Genomic DNA, 15,279 nt, shown 5'->3' with positions numbered 1-15,279 from the left:
TCGACCTTCAAAGTTTGGGTTTTTTCATTTTTCGGGTATACCCCCCCGTATCAAATTTTTTCACCAAAAATTGATTTTTTTCGAAATCAAACTAAGTATACCAGCGTCTTATTTGGGTCACCTAGATTACGAAAACACCGGGTTATAAAAGAATCCGAGCAGAACTAAGGGAATGAGAGCACTTTGAAAATCCTGAAAAAGTCGTTTTCGACGTCCGTTTTTGAGGCCAAAAATGGGCATCAAAAATGCCATATCTCGGCTATCGTAAAAGCTACGACCTTGCGGAAGGTCTCGTTGCATTCAGAACGACGAAACTAAGAAAAAACCGTTGGAATTTTCCCGATAGCTCCCATAGAAGCCGAGATATCGACCTTCAAAGTTTGGGTTTTTTCATTTTTCGGGTATACCCCCCCGTATCAAATTTTTTCACTAAAAATTGATTTTTTTCGAAATCAAACTAAGTATACCAGCGTCTTACTTGGGTCACCTAGATTACGAAAACACCGGGTTATAACAGGATCCGAGCAGAACTAAGGGAATGAGAGCACTTTGAAAATCACTGAAAAAGTCGTTTTCGACGTCCGTTTTTGAGGCCAAAAATGGGCATCAAAAATGCCATATCTCGGCTATCGTAAAAGCTACGACCTTGCGGAAGGTCTCGTTGCATTCAGAACGACGAAACTAAGAAAAACCCGTTGGAATTTTCCCAATAGCTCCCACAGAAGCCGAGATATCGACCTTCAAAGTTTGGGTTTTTTCATTTTTCGGGTATACCCCCCGTATCGAATTTTTTCACCAAAAATTGATTTTTTTCGAAATCAAACTAAGTATACCAGCGTCTTACTTGGGTCACCTAGATTACGAAAACACCGGATTATAAAAGAATCCGAGCAGAACTAAGGGAATGAGAGCACTTTGAAAATCCTGAAAAAGTCGTTTTCGACGTCCGTTTTTGAGGCCAAAAATGGGCATCAAAAATGCCATATCTCGGCTATCGTAAAAGCTACGACCTTGCGGAAGGTCTCGTTGCATTCAGAACGACGAAACTAAGAAAAAACCGTTGGAATTTTTCCGATAGCTCCCATAGAAGCCGAGATATCGACCTTCAAAGTTTGGGTTTTTTCATTTTTCGGGTATACCCCCCCGTATCGAATTTTTTCACCAAAAATTGATTTTTTTCGAAATCAAACTAAGTATACCAGCGTCTTACTTGGGTCACCTAGATTACGAAAACACCGGGTTATAACAGGATCTGAGCAGAACTAAGGGAATGAGAGCACTTTGAAAATCCTGAAAAAGTCGTTTTCGACGCCGTTTTCGAGGCCAAAAATGGGTATCAAAAATGCCATATCTCGGCTATCGTAAAAGCTACGACCTTGCGGAAGGTCTCGTTGCATTCAGAACGACGAAACTAAGAAAAACCCGTTGGAATTTTCCCAATAGCTCCCACAGAAGCCGAGATATCGACCTTCAAAGTTTGGGTTTTTTCATTTTTCGGGTATACCCCCCCGTATCGAATTTTTTCACCAAAAATTGATTTTTTTCGAAATCTAACTAAGTATACCAGCGTCTTACTTGGGTCACCTAGATTACGAAAACACCGGGTTATAACAGGATCCGAGCAGAACTAAGGAAATGAGAGCACTTTGAAAATCCTGAAAAAGTCGTTTTCGACGTCCGTTTTTGAGGCCAAAAATGGGCATCAAAAATGCCATATCTCGGCTATCGTAAAAGCTACGACCTTGCGGAAGGTCTCGTTGCATTCAGAACGACGAAACTAAGAAAAACCCGTTGGAATTTTCCCAATAGCTCCCACAGAAGCCGAGATATCGACCTTCAAAGTTTGGGTTTTTTCATTTTTCGGGTATACCCCCCCGTATCGAATTTTTTCACCAAAAATTGATTTTTTTCGAAATCAAACTAAGTATACCAGCGTCTTACTTGGGTCACCTAGATTACGAAAACACCGGGTTATAACAGGATCCGAGCAGAACTAAGGGAATGAGAGCACTTTGAAAATCCTGAAAAAGTCGTTTTCGACGCCGTTTTCGAGGCCAAAAATGGGTATCAAAAATGCCATATCTCGGCTATCGTAAAAGCTACGACCTTGCGGAAGGTCTCGTTGCATTCAGAACGACGAAACTAAGAAAAAACCGTTGGAATTTTCCCGATAGCTCCCATAGAAGCCGAGATATCGACCTTCAAAGTTTGGGTTTTTTCATTTTTCGGGTATACCCCCCCGTATCGAATTTTTTCACCAAAAATTGATTTTTTTCGAAATCAAACTAAGTATACCAGCGTCTTACTTGGGTCACCTAGATTACGAAAACACCGGGTTATAACAGGATCCGAGCAGAACTAAGGGAATGAGAGCACTTTGAAAATCCTGAAAAAGTCGTTTTCGACGTCCGTTTTTGAGGCCAAAAATGGGCATCAAAAATGCCATATCTCGGCTATCGTAAAAGCTACGACCTTGCGGAAGGTCTCGTTGCATTCAGAACGACGAAACTAAGAAAAACCCGTTGGAATTTTCCCAATAGCTCCCACAGAAGCCGAGATATCGACCTTCAAAGTTTGGGTTTTTTCATTTTTCGGGTATACCCCCCCGTATCGAATTTTTTCACCAAAAATTGATTTTTTTCGAAATCAAACTTAGTATACCAGCGTCTTACTTGGGTCACCTAGATTACGAAAACACCGGGTTATAACAGGATCCGAGCAGAACTAAGGGAATGAGAGCACTTTGAAAATCCTGAAAAAGTCGTTTTCGACGTCCGTTTTTGAGGCCAAAAATGGGCATCAAAAATGCCATATCTCGGCTATCGTAAAAGCTACGACCTTGCGGAAGGTCTCGTTGCATTCAGAACGACGAAACTAAGAAAAACCCGTTGGAATTTTCCCAATAGCTCCCACAGAAGCCGAGATATCGACCTTCAAAGTTTGGGTTTTTTCATTTTTCGGGTATACCCCCCCGTATCGAATTTTTTCACCAAAAATTGATTTTTTTCGAAATCAAACTAAGTATACCAGCGTCTTACTTGGGTCACCTAGATTACGAAAACACCGGGTTATAACAGGATCCGAGCAGAACTAAGGGAATGAGAGCACTTTGAAAATCCTGAAAAAGTCGTTTTCGACGTCCGTTTTTGAGGCCAAAAATGGGCATCAAAAATGCCATATCTCGGCTATCGTAAAAGCTACGACCTTGCGGAAGGTCTCGTTGCATTCAGAACGACGAAACTAAGAAAAAACCGTTGGAATTTTCCCGATAGCTCCCATAGAAGCCGAGATACCGACCTTCAAAGTTTGGGTTTTTTCATTTTTCGGGTATACCCCCCCGTATCGAATTTTTTCACCAAAAATTGATTTTTTTCGAAATCAAACTAAGTATACCAGCGTCTTATTTGGGTCACCTAGATTACGAAAACACCGGGTTATAACAGGATCCGAGCAGAACTAAGGGAATGAGAGCACTTTGAAAATCCTGAAAAAGTCGTTTTCGACGTCCGTTTTTGAGGCCAAAAATGGGCATCAAAAATGCCATATCTCGGCTATCGTAAAAGCTACGACCTTGCCGAAGGTCTCGTTGGATTCAGAACGATGAAACTAAGACAAAACCGTTGGAATTTTCCCGATAGCTCCCATAGAAGCCGAGATATCGACCTTCAAAGTTTGGGTTTTTTCATTTTTCGGGTATACCCCCCCGTATCGAATTTTTTCACCAAAAATTGATTTTTTTCGAAATTACACTAAGTATACCAGCGTCTTATTTGGGTCACCTAGATTACGAAAACACCGGGTTATAACAGGATCCGAGCAGAACTAAGGGAATGAGAGCACTTTGAAAATCCTGAAAAAGTCGTTTTCGACGTCCGTTTTTGAGGCCAAAAATGGGCATCAAAAATGCCATATCTCGGCTATCGTAAAAGCTACGACCTTGCGGAAGGTCTCGTTGCATTCAGAACGACGAAACTAAGAAAAAACCGTTGAAATTTTTCCGATAGCTCCCATAGAAGCCGAGATACCGACCTTCAAAGTTTGGGTTTTTTCATTTTTCGGGTATACCCCCCCGTATCGAATTTTTTCACCAAAAATTGATTTTTTTCGAAATCACACTAAGTATACCAGCGTCTTACTTGGGTCACCTAGATTACGAAAACACCGGGTTATAACAGGATCCGAGCAGAACTAAGGGAATGAGAGCACTTTGAAAATCCTGAAAAAGTCGTTTTCGACGTCCGTTTTTGAGGCCAAAAATGGGCATCAAAAATGCCATATCTCGGCTATCGTAAAAGCTACGACCTTGCGGAAGGTCTCGTTGCATTCAGAACGACGAAACTAAGAAAAAACCGTTGAAATTTTTCCGATAGCTCCCATAGAAGCCGAGATACCGACCTTCAAAGTTTGGGTTTTTTCATTTTTCGGGTATACCCCCCCGTATCGAATTTTTTCACCAAAAATTGATTTTTTTCGAAATCAAACTAAGTATACCAGCGTCTTACTTGGGTCACCTAGATTACGAAAACACCGGGTTATAACAGGATCCGAGCAGAACTAAGGGAATGAGAGCACTTTGAAAATCCTGAAAAAGTCGTTTTCGACGTCCGTTTTTGAGGCCAAAAATGGGTATCAAAAATGCCATATCTCGGCTATCGTAAAAGCTACGACCTTGCCGAAGGTCTCGTTGGATTCAGAACGATGAAACTAAGACAAAACCGTTGGAATTTTCCCGATAGCTCCCATAGAAGCCGAGATATCGACCTTCAAAGTTTGGGTTTTTTCATTTTTCGGGTATACCCCCCCGTATCGAATTTTTTCACCAAAAATTGATTTTTTTCGAAATTACACTAAGTATACCAGCGTCTTATTTGGGTCACCTAGATTACGAAAACACCGGGTTATAACAGGATCCGAGCAGAACTAAGGGAATGAGAGCACTTTGAAAATCCTGAAAAAGTCGTTTTCGACGTCCATTTTTGAGGCCAAAAATGGGCATCAAAAATGCCATAACTCGGCTATCGTAAAAGCTACGACCTTGCGGAAGGTCTCGTTGGATTCAGAACGATGAAACTAAGACAAAACCGTTGGAATTTTCCCGATAGCTCCCATAGAAGCCGAGATATCGACCTTCAAAGTTTGGGTTTTTTCATTTTTCGGGTATACCCCCCCGTATCGAATTTTCTCACCAAAAATTGATTTTTTTCGAAATCACACTAAGTATACCAGCGTCTTATTTGGGTCACCTAGATTACGAAAACACCGGGTTATAACAGGATCCGAGCAGAACTAAGGGAATGAGAGCACTTTGAAAATCCTGAAAAAGTCGTTTTCGACGTCCGTTTTTGAGGCCAAAAATGGGCATCAAAAATGCCATATCTCGGCTATCGTAAAAGCTACGACCTTGCGGAAGGTCTCGTTGCATTCAGAACGACGAAACTAAGAAAAAATCGTTGGAATTTTCCCGATAGCTCCCATAGAGGCCGAGATATCGACCTTCAAAGTTTGGGTTTTTTCATTTTTCGGGTATACCCCCCGTATCGAATTTTTTCACCAAAAATTGATTTTTTATTATTACATATTATTTATCTCTTCAACAGGAAGGAATACGGCTGGGTATAATCAAGTCGGTTTACATAAGATAAAGTCACAAAATTGTAGTTACACTAGCACAATCAAAAATGTCTCTTTTAAATCTTGGTTAATATGGTATACTGATATTTCAGCAAACAAGGAACAACAGGGGAAATTGCATTTTTGGCAGAGGCTTCTCTATGTTGAGTCACATTGGGAATATTAATGAAGGGTTAAAAGTGCAGCAAAGTAGGGTGTTTCTTGGAACAAAATATATATAGTTTGGTTTACAGGACGTCCAGGGACATTGTGTCTTGGAGAAACAATTAAAACATGTGGTGTTTTTCACAAAAGAATATCTTGCTGAAACTTCTGCCTTAGCAAACTTGTCACATTTTATTAGGGGTATGAACTTAGTTTACAGAACAAACATCCGTGGTCAACATTGATCATAAAGATTTTGGTTGTCAGCACTCTTTTATATTTATTAAAATCATAGGATTTCTTGTGTCTAGAATTGGATTTTGAGAATACTTGGAAGTCGTGGTATTTGTTTGAATTGTGCAAGCAGTCCGAGTTGCTAAATTACGAAACAGCAGCAGATTTGTTCCTATAGAGTAATTGTTATAAAAAGAAAGTTGGGAATTTTGAGTCCAATAGTTCCACTAATTTTAGAAAAAACTTAGAGAGAAACTTTGTAAACTTTAAGGAAGTTTGACTTAGGCAAGGTATCGGCAAATAGCAATAGTTTTCAGAAATTATTGTTCCTTTATTTTTAAGAGACTTTTCATTTTTTTCCATTTAGAATTCTATGAAGTTATTATTTCAAACCTATCAATACCGACCAAAATTATGTATAAAATCTTTATATTACTTTACTGTTTATTATATTACTGGACTGTAGTAGCAAAAGAACCGAAATGAAATTAATTTATGGTTTAAAAATTTACTTTAATGCTAAAATTTGGAAAATTAATTTGGCAATCTTTATTTTTAGATAAATCCACTATTCTTGTATTCCATTTTTTGCAAAACTTAAGAGCCTGCCAATGAGTAAAAAATTTATTAAATTATCCTACATGAAAAACAATTAGAAAAATATCACCCAATGCGGCAAACTTTTCTTTAAGTACTGTAGTAAACGTATTTTTCTACTATTACTCTATCAATAAATGATATATATATATATTTTTTTAATGGCCTACTTAGACTTATTTCCTGTATAATCAACACCCTACTGAGTAATTAGCAAACCTAAAGAAATATGAAAAGCGAATAAACCTTGTAAAGCAAAGAGTAAACGGTAATATAATTCAAAATTAGAAACAAGTACAAATCATTACAGGCGATCACGATCACCAGATAGGGTGTGCATTTTACAGTTTTTTATTAATGAAACTGTTAAGCTACAGAATCAGGCTATATATGCCACATTTCCAGAATCTAAGTCTGTCACTAGATCCAGTAGGTTTTAGTGAAATCTTAGCACATCTTAGTAATAAGAAGAGCAACGAACCCTTTGATTTTAGTACTGAGTTATTTAGAATAGTTAAAACTTGGATGTTTTGTTGAAAGTACTTTATATCTATAAGAAGGGTAATGGTTAAATGCAAAGATGTGTCTCTAGTCTATCTCTTTTTTAGAGAAATACTTTATTTTTTTCTGGGTAGTTTATTGACTTCCGCAGAGGTCGAAGTACGCCTGATGAAATTTTGGACTTTTTTAGAAGAAAAACACTATGGTCCCACTGATTTCTGTGCTCTCTGTGAATTGGAGGGCTACAAACTTGTTATAACCCACTCTAACTTTAATTCGCACCTATCTTACAGGGAGAAGCAGCCAGAGAGTGCTTCGAAAGTTCAGTTTTTTGTTCCTTACTTTTTCTGATTTACATAAATAATTTACCACCGGTGGTATACACAAATCTGCATTTCACGTTCTTTGCTGATGATACTACCATTCCTGTGAAGCCTAAACTTGTTTTCTCTTTACGTGAAATCACTTTTAATGAGGTTTAGGGCAATAGAGGGTTTGAAAAGTAAGTGTTGTAGGGATATAATAATAATAATAAAATGTATTTATTCAGTAAATGATACAATAATTCCTATCTGCTTATAAAGGCGAAGATTAGCTACAAGCTACCCTTAAACTCTTAACCTTTATTAAAAATAAATTAATCAATTAAATAAATAATAATTGCAACTATAATTATACATTATAGTTCACTATAAGTAACAACAACCAACCTCCATACTAGTCCCCCAATAAACCATAAACAAGATACCTCATCCTATTGATTCTCCCAAAAATAAATTTCTAAAATTTCTTTTAAATGTATTAAACTATCATTAAACATAGGTTTTTGACTATTATAAAAAAGAACAATATTGTACGTAAAAGAACGGGTAAACAGAGCAGTGGTATATGGTCAAAACATACTTCTGCTTTAAAAAATTAGAAACTTGTTGACTAACCAAATTTTTTTACTCTTGTACGCAAGAAAAGGTTTATCCTAGAGTTTTCAGACATAGTATACTTGTATACATTTCTGTTTTCAATAAATGGAACATAACTATCGACCCATCTCTTTAATCCCTGTGTTTTGCAATTTGGTTTTTGGGGAGGGAAGATCTACTATAACGTTTTCGTGACTTCCCAAGGCCTTTTACTATATTTTTCACAGCATCTTAATTTCCAAGCCAACCGTTTATGGAGTTTCTTAGTCAATCTGGTAGACGTATAGTAGGTACATATTTAAACAGAAGATTGTCTGGAGAAAGGGAGAACCTCAGAGTTGCTTTTTTGAGATTGCGATTCAAATGCTGCTGTTCTGCTCTTTGCACCTGTTTTCTTCAATAAAATGTCACTGCTAATTCTAAGAAAATTGTTAAAACATTTGAATAGAAAACCATCTTAGCATAGGGGACATTTTAGTATCGTAATTTTCTGCATGTTTTTCTTTGGTGATTGTAAAGTTTATATTGTTGTTTGTTTCATGAAATAACGTATAACGAGACTTAAGGCAAGTATTTAGTGTGGTACTGTCGAGTGCTGAAACAAACTAAGAAGAGTATGTTGAGCATAATTTTTAAGACTTGTTGTCTTGGATGCTATGTTGTAATTTCTCTTTGGCCTGGATTTATCATTATGTAGGTATCTTTTCTCGCAAATGTAAATACTTGTATGTTAATATTAATTACGTTTTAATACGAGTGTCAAAAACTTATTTAACCAACGTATCTGCCATATTTTATACACAGTGCGCCCCAAAGACAATGTCTAAATTCATTTAAAATTAAGCAATGGTTTTTTTGGAAAAACGCTCCGACCGGTCGATTTTTATTTTAATATATTATAGAAGTTTGTATACACAGGTTTGCTCAAAAATAAATTTAAACGATCAACTTCATTTCTTCAAATGAAAGCAACTTCTTTTTTTTTAATTTTTAAATTTCGCGTAGAATTCTACGTATGTTTTATACATCATGTTCTATACCTAAAGTCGACGGTTATCGTAAATAACACGATTCATGTTACGAATAAAAAAAGAACAGAAATAAAATTAAATGGTTGCCATTCACGGCTTGACGATATTCAAGGCCATCACTAAACTCTCGTTGCACATTTTCAATCATTTCCCGAATTAAGGCGCGCACTTCTCTGCGAATACTTTCTTTCAAGTCATCTAGATTATTTGGCCTATTAACAAATACCTTCGGCTTGAGGTATCCCCACAAAAAAAAGTCCATTAGTGTTAGGTCAGGCTACCTAGCAGGCCATTCGATGAGTTCTCTCCTTCCTATCCACGAATTGGATTTAAGGATTCAACAGAAAATATACGCCCATTAGCAGCATAGTGCGGAGAAGCACCATCTTGCTAGAAAATTAGGTCTTAGTTAAGATAGTCTGGATTCAATCTATTTGGAAATAAAGCTAGTAAGGCTGGAACTAATTCAAATTGAAGAAAATTGAGATACACTTGTCCCGTTAAAGTTTGTTAAAAAAAAATGGACCTATTACTCTTCGACGCACTATTCTACACCACGCATTTAGTTTTTGAGGGTACTGGGTGTTTAGCTTCATCACCTAATAATAATATTTATTACTAAATTATTATTTAGATTCCACATGTTTTGCAAATTTGCCCCAATGTGCGACAGAGGAGTACATCGATTTCCTTCCAAAGAAAGCAAAACGTCAAGTCGTTCATTTTTGTCTCCAGCAGGACGACCAGATTTCGGCAGATCTCTAACATGACCGAATTCTTTAAATTTAGCCTCTATTTTATTCACCACCTTTTGACATATACGAGGACGATCAGGATTGATTTCATTAAATAATTAAGCAGGCTCTCTTTGAGTACGTCTTATCACCAAACCCAACCAAGCAGAGAATTTCTATATTTTCTCGTTTCGTTCACTATTGTAAAAACTTTGCTTGTACACTTGATAATATCTGCTTAGAGTACAACTGTCATTCAGTTTCTATGAAAATACACGGTCACCAGCCAATATTAAAAAAACACGAATGAATAGAATTTTGGTTTGTTTAGTACAATTCCATGCGAAATTCAAAAATTAAATAAAAAAGGGTCTTTCATTTAAAAAAATGATATTAATGGTCGAAATTTATTTTGAGCAATCCTGTATATTCAAACTTCACGTACAAAAAAGCCCAACTTGATATAAAAATCGACGGGTCCGAGCGTTTTTGCAAACAATCCATCCAATTTTAGGACGCAATGTGTGTCTTTTTCCGTGTTAATGCGTTGTATTTTGTGACTTTGTAGAAAAAATTGCTCCCACCCTTGATTTCCCTTTGCCTGTTTATTAAATAGAAAAAAAAACACTGAAATAGGTGTCTAATGAATTTATTTAATAGATCTGTATCTTTTTGGGTTTTTGAATCATCACCATTTGAATTAAATAAAACAGCCTAATCTATACTTTAAAACAACTTTTATTTTATTATCACGAATCGTCCGATTTTTTTTTTTGAAACATTCATATAATCTTGTGTAAATATACCGCTATATTTACCGTTTAAATATAAACATATCTATATAATAAATAAAAATAACAACTATTAAAAGTAAATAAACGTTCCATCGATTTTCTCATTAAAAACTTCTCTCAATATATTAACAAAAATAAACACACCTTATATATTTTTGTTCCTAAAATAGTTAATTTCTTCATTTTAAAAATTTGCCGGCCACCACTGAAGAGCCGCCGGCAAGGAATGTGTTAAGACGGGAAAAATCACATGCCTCCAAACTCAAACCATTTTTTCTTTAATAATTCACCACATCAACGTGGGGAAAGTCATTTTTAGCCTCTGAGGCACCGAGCGTTCCATAACCTAAAAACAACCCTCCCCACACACTCTCTTTCCAACGACAAGGCAACAACAACATCAACAACAACAACAATACAAAACATCCTGAAGAGGTCATCAAAAAAACAAAACGTCATCTCGCGTCTCTCAAGCGGGTTCCTGATGAGGGCTACCGGCTATCCGAAACCCCGTTGGCGAGTTAGCGATGGGCGAAGTGACCATGGGCGTCACGATCGTCTGATGTTGCATACTCAAACTCGCCATCGCGGTGATCGTTTCTTTGTCTTCCTTCTCCGTCCGAGCGGCGTCCGTCATTGAGCACATTGCGGTTTTGCTCGCCTCACGCAAACACGGCCAGTGGGAGGCGTGTGCGGCAAAAACCTTTTGTAGAGCGATCACAGCGTTTGCGCAGGGCGCACGAGCCATTTCAATCGGTGACAGGGGCGTAGGGTTATCCCCTAAAAGGACCCTAACGCATTCCTCCGCACTGTCGCAGATTGAGGGCAGGTCATACCCTCCTTCCAAGGCCATTATCACTCTACCGTGAGCAAGAGACATGAGATGGCGCGTCATGTAACCGAAACACGCCGGAGATACCCTGTAACCCCCCAGCGGAGGCAGATGTCCATCTGTGGAATCGAAACCGGCCGATACGAGAATCACATCGGGATCGAACTCTTTCGCGATCGGAAACACCACGCTCCTAAATGCGGCCAGATACTCGGCATCTCCCAGCGGGGGATTTAAGCCTCCGGACCAAGCTATATTCACGTTATACCCCAAACCGGCTCCGGTGCCGCACTCGTTCGGACCCCCCGTGCCCGGAAAGAAATTCCCGTCATCGTGCCGATGCATCGAAATAACCAACACGCGAGGATCATCGTAAAAAATCTCCTGGGTGCCGTTGCCGTGATGCACGTCCCAGTCGAAGATCAAGATCTTATTGACCCGATGGTCCTTTTGCAATATCCTTGCCGCTATCGCGATGGAATTAAAGAAACAGAATCCCATGGCTTGGGAGGGTTCCGCGTGGTGACCCGGCGGCCGGACTATCGCGAACCCGTTTCGGATGTCACCGGTCCAGGTGCGTACCGCCAGGTCGACGGTACAGCCGACGGCCATGCGAGCTGCCGGTGCCGTGTAGTGTTCGTTCCAGGTGGTGTCGGTGTCCACGCCGATGCCTCCGCAGTTAAGTCGGACGAAGGCGTTTACGGGCAACGCGGTCAGTTTGGACATGTCCACTTTGTGCCTTGAGTGGGAAATGTGTATTAAAAAATCATGTTGTTGTAAAAAGTGCAGTTTTATTACCTGTTGAGTGAGCTGGTTCCGTAGAGTAACGCGTGCGTCTCGGAATGGCACATTTGGAGCTCTTGGGTGGTGGCTTTTCGAGGCCTTAGTCGGTCGCATCTTGTTACTAGTCCCGTTTCTAGTAGTCTTGACCATATACCTAATGTAAGATTCAGAAATGTTATTGTCCGGGATTCGTTTAAATCAGCGTTTCCCAAATGGGGGCTAATTCGAATTGCCCTCCTTAACAATCAGCAGGACAATTCGAAAATCGACTTGATACGAGCTTAACCCTTTTACTTCGAGCTTAGAACATTGAAAGTCTAGAAGTAGCATGCTGTAAAACGATGGGCAGTATGTTTGCCTGCAACATCTCTGATGCAATGATGCCAAATGCTTGTGTAGAAATTGCAGAAAAAAATTATATAATATTATAAAAATTTGACAGACACAAAACAATACTAATGTCCTCCTCAATAAAATATTTTTTTTTTAAATAAACTATAATAAAATACTCTTAATGAAGTCTTAGAATATTGAAAGACTAGAACTAGCATTACTGTGAAACTATAGGCAGTTTGCTTGCAAGATCTCTGATGCAATGATACTAAATGGTTATGTAGAAATTTAAAGTAAAGCTATCTAATAAAAAGCGTTTTTATGGAAATTAAATATTTTATAGTTATTATCGATTTCTTAATGATTCTTGTTTTAAGTTTTTAACAATTAATTTTTAACATTTTAATTTCGCTATTTTTCTCCCAAGACAAAAAAACATAACAGATGTCCTATTAATAAAACCACGGACAAAATAGAAAATCGAGTTTTTTATTTTATATAGCCTATTATATAAAAACTTATTTTCAAACAAATATTTCAATTTAAAAATATAAAGATTCTCATATTTCAGACACACTAATTCAAGTTTTTATTTAAGTTTATTTCTACAATCCCATATTCTACGTTTATGAAGACGGTTCTCCCATGATGTGATGTTATAGAAGTATCGGTATTGGATCTTGTCGACTTTAAGTATCTCCGATTTTGCAATATTTTAAACTTTTAATAGAAAGACTAGATTGAAAAGAATAGACTAAGAGAAAAAAATTGCAGATTATTCACATAGAACGCTAAAAAAAATATTTAATTTCTCTAAAATATGAGTCTAGTCTATTTGATAATCGAAACTCGTTGTTATTGATAACTATATTATAAAACTTTTGACATACAGAGTCGCAGTTGCCAAATTGTGCATATTTTCTATAATTATATAATTATTACGCTAAACTCAATGTAGGTAATAAGAAACAAACTCGTCTAAAAAGTGTATCCTTTATAAGAAGAGAAAGCACGAAAAAAAACACATCTAAATCTATGTTGCAAAATGATAGCAATGTTTTCACATTATAATAGTCAATGGGTTTCACTATTTGTACATAATCTATTAGCCAGTGCTGAAAAATTCATACCTTATGCAGGGGTTCGTAGCCTCCATTTTGTAACATTTTGAGATTCTATACGTATGATTTATCATTAGGTATAAAAAATATATAGAAGGCTCGTAAATATCGAGCACACGTGGGGCTTACGCCCTTAATAATGTGTTAATATATAGCTGAAAATTTCCTCTTTTGGAAATGTGTGTAAACTTGACAACACAGAATCGGTAAATATGTTTGTTATGTTAACAAAACACCCCCTTGCCCCTGAGCACATGTTGAACTCAAACAAAGTTGTTGTCTACTGATTCTAGTCTTTCAATGTTCTAATTTTTTTCAACTAATAATCGTGTTCTTGAAGCTAGTTGTCAAATTTCTATATTCACCTCTAAAAGTGGAAAAAATCATTCTGTAAGAGAGAATGTAATAAAATCAGGAATATCAATATTTCTTAATTCGGTTACTGAAAAAGATGACAAAGGTGTAAGACTATACTGTTACCAGAAGAGTAGATGAAATAAGTGACGATAATGTAAAACAATTTGTTCAAAAACTGAAAAAAAAATTCTCAGAGCAAATGGATAAATCAACTTCAAAAGACAGGCAGGCAGTGTTTATCACTTACGTAAAATAAATAGCATTTTGCTCTTTATAAAAAAAATCTTAAGAAATATTGTTCTATAAAAGATTATTAACCACCACTACCTCCAAAGATATAAATAATAGGATAAAAAACTAGTTGGATGTCAATTATATAGCGGGTAACCCAATAAGACTGTTCCTCGGCCATATCTCGGGAACCGATCGTCAGAGGACGTAACTGCCATCTTATATTTTAAAATTGCATTTTCTTTAAATTTCGGATAATAATATACTAATAAATATTTTTCACATTTTTAAAGAGAACCAGTGTAGCTGACATTTTCGTAAAAACAAAAATCAGTTATTTGAAAAATGAAGATGGAGGTTTTTAACAAAAAACACGCAAAATTATTTTTTATAATTTATAGGGAAGTATGATTAAACAAACTCAAAATGAAGCAGGCAATAAAAGTATCTGAAAATATATATAGAGCATTCCATTTAAAAAATAAAACGTATTGCCATTTTTCTATATAGGCGAAAACGCTGGAATGCTGAAAATATTTTAGATTTTTTGTGACCATCGCTACCAAATTTTCAGAAAAATGCTCCGTTCTGTGTTAAATATTTGTAATTTTTAATTATAGTATAAAAGTATACCCCCTCTACTGAACTTTATCTCCAAGCAATACAATCTAAGATAGTGTCAAGTCCAGCCCTATTGGTTTGGTTCACCAATTAGACGGAGCTTTTAATTTATTAATTTTTAAAATTATTAATTAGACGGTAAACCTCTACTAATAATAGGTTTGTACTTACTTTGGAGTCTACCCGCATGCTCGGGATGCACGATATTGTTGCCGCATGCGCATGCGTGCTTTAACATTTGACTGTCGTAAGCGAGGCCGGTGGTGGGGGTGGACGACGCTCGGCGTCTGGTCAAAATGGGAACGCCGTCGGGAGCGCCCAGGTGGACCACCGGCGAACTTAGGGCGCGAGACAGAGGCCTGATACTATAGAAGAAATTAACATTCAAAAATCGCTTTATTGCTATAAACCTAAA

General features: G+C 37.2%; 2 protein-coding genes across 9 annotated transcripts in view; one reads left to right on the top strand and one right to left on the bottom strand.

The window, feature by feature from the left end:
- LOC126740372 (dystrophin) overlaps window positions 1–15,279 on the top strand; it is a 208,279-nt gene that overhangs the window by 59,889 nt on the left and 133,111 nt on the right. The window lies entirely within an intron of this gene.
- The window catches only part of LOC126740375 (histone deacetylase 7), a 61,217-nt gene continuing 56,450 nt past the window's right edge, over window positions 10,513–15,279 (bottom strand). Inside the window, exons 6-8 of the mRNA XM_050446355.1 lie at window positions 15,036–15,229; window positions 12,217–12,355; window positions 10,513–12,157 (exon numbers count right to left, since the gene is read on the bottom strand). Coding sequence (XP_050302312.1) covers window positions 11,056–12,157; window positions 12,217–12,355; window positions 15,036–15,229 — 1,435 coding nt within the window. The 3' untranslated portion in view covers window positions 10,513–11,055. The remainder of the gene's footprint in view (window positions 12,158–12,216; window positions 12,356–15,035; window positions 15,230–15,279) is intronic.

This window comes from Anthonomus grandis, chromosome 9, assembly GCF_022605725.1.
Source record: "Anthonomus grandis grandis chromosome 9, icAntGran1.3, whole genome shotgun sequence".
NCBI lineage: Eukaryota > Metazoa > Arthropoda > Insecta > Coleoptera > Curculionidae > Anthonomus > Anthonomus grandis.
The sequence above is the reverse complement of the archived record's forward strand: the minus strand, read 5'-3'. Positions and strand labels throughout refer to the sequence as shown.